This window comes from Ananas comosus, unplaced genomic scaffold (genome assembly GCF_001540865.1).
Source record: "Ananas comosus cultivar F153 unplaced genomic scaffold, ASM154086v1, whole genome shotgun sequence".
NCBI classification, from domain to species: Eukaryota; Viridiplantae; Streptophyta; class Magnoliopsida; order Poales; family Bromeliaceae; genus Ananas; species Ananas comosus.
The window spans coordinates 9359-11151 of record NW_017891905.1 but is presented as its reverse complement, the minus strand read 5'-3'; the positions used below and the strand labels follow the sequence as shown (position 1 = coordinate 11151).

The 1793-nt window shown below is 48.9% G+C and overlaps 1 protein-coding gene across 1 annotated transcript; it reads left to right on the top strand.

Moving 5' to 3' along the window:
* The first annotated feature begins 536 nt into the window (after positions 1 to 536).
* Positions 537 to 1031, top strand: LOC109705204 (F-box protein SKIP2-like). Its single transcript, XM_020225943.1, has one exon. It carries the CDS (start codon positions 537 to 539, stop codon positions 1029 to 1031), a length of 495 nt encoding a protein of 164 aa, XP_020081532.1.
* The last annotated feature ends 762 nt before the right edge of the window (positions 1032 to 1793 follow it).

Genomic DNA, 1793 nt, shown 5'->3' with positions numbered 1-1793 from the left:
TCTCTCTCTCTCTCTCTCTCTCTCTATATATATATATATATATATCACCAAGAACTAGGCTGGAATACTATTAATAGCACTAATGACTTCGTACTATTAAGTTTTCTATACTTGGATTAAGAGATGTGCGGTTAGGATGAGTGGGCCCCCTAAGGTTGAGTGGGTGGTTGGTTAAATAGTGTAATCGAACGAATGAAAATAATAAAAGAGGTAAATCTAACGGCAGAAAATTTGATAGCACTAAATGTTTCGTGCTATATAGTATCCCAACCGGACTATATATATATATATATATATAATTAGGCTGGAATACTATTAATAGTAAAATACTCTTTTTGCTACCATTATCATCCTAACTGCACATCCTTTCATCCAACGGCCGAAAACTCAATAGTACCAAGGGCTTGGTATACACACACACACACACACACACACACACACACACACACACACACACACAAATTAATTGCAAGCATCAAGCACGAGCTCCGCTGCATTCCCAGTTCCTCCTCCTCCGCTCGCTCTCCGACTCCGACATGTCTGGCCTCGCCGCCGCCGCCCCGGCCCTCCACAAGCCCTCCGTCGCCTCCTGCTCTTTTGGCGCCTCGGGCGCCCTCGCTATCCTCCGCGGATGCCCGCTCCTTGAGGAGCTCTCCCTCAAGCGCCTCCGCGGCCTCGACTCCCCGCTCCTCCTCGTCGACAACGATGACAACGCAAGTGGCAATGCGACCTCGTCCTCGCTTCGATCCATCTGCTTCAAGGAGCTGTACAATGCGCAGTGCTTCGCCCCGCTCATCCTCGGCGCCCCCAACCTGAAAAGCCTCAAGCTCTTTCGCTGCTCCGGCGACTGGTACCCCTTCCCCGAGGCGCTCCCTACCGCCACCCTGGCACTCGCGGAGGTCCACCTCGAGAAGCTCCAGGTCAGCGACAGCAGGCTCACCGCCCTCGCCCTCTATGCCGATAAGACGGTCGGCGGGGGCGGGGTCAAGGGCCTGGCGGCTCTGACGGGGGTAGAAAGAGAAATAATGTAAGGAGGAGGAAAAAGGAGGAAGATGATGGGAAGGAGAAATGGTGTAAATTTTACCTAAATAGTGCAACTTTGGTCTAAAAAGTGTAATTTTTATTTCAAAGAGTATAATTTTTGTCTCAAAGAGTGTAACTTTTACTTAAAATAGTGCAATTTTTTTTAAAAACAGTGTAATTTTATTTTAACAATGCAATTTCATCATCTCCTTCATTCTTCTACAATTTTTTATCTTTTCTGTAGGAAAAAAATACTTTTTGTTTTTATTTTTTATTATTCTTATTTCTTCTCTTTATAATTTTTTTTGTCACAACCTCTCCCATGCCTCTATCACAACCACCACGACGTCGTCGAAGGCGAGCTCGCCGCCTCCTACGACGTCGCGGTGTTTCGGCATGCGGTAGAGGAGGAGAGCCTGCGTCTCGACGTCGTCGTGTCCTAGTGGAGAAGGAGAGTCGCGGCGCGGCTTCAGCGGGGTCGGAGGCGAGAAGGGTGGGGCGTGCGAGGGCGAGGGCGAGGGCGAAGGCAAGGGCGAGGGCGAGGGCGAGGGCGAGGGTGTGAGAGCAGAGAGGCGAGGCAGGCCGCCTCCGCCACCGCCTCCACCGCCGCTGCCGCCATCAGGAGAGGGAAAAAAAAATAACGAGTGAAAAAAAGAAAGAAAGAAAAAGGAATAAGGGTATTTTGGTCTATTTGCTGAAAATCCGGTCCGAATCTGCAAAATTGAAAAATGCGACCCAATTTTGCAAAAGCTCAAACTTAGTGGATTTTT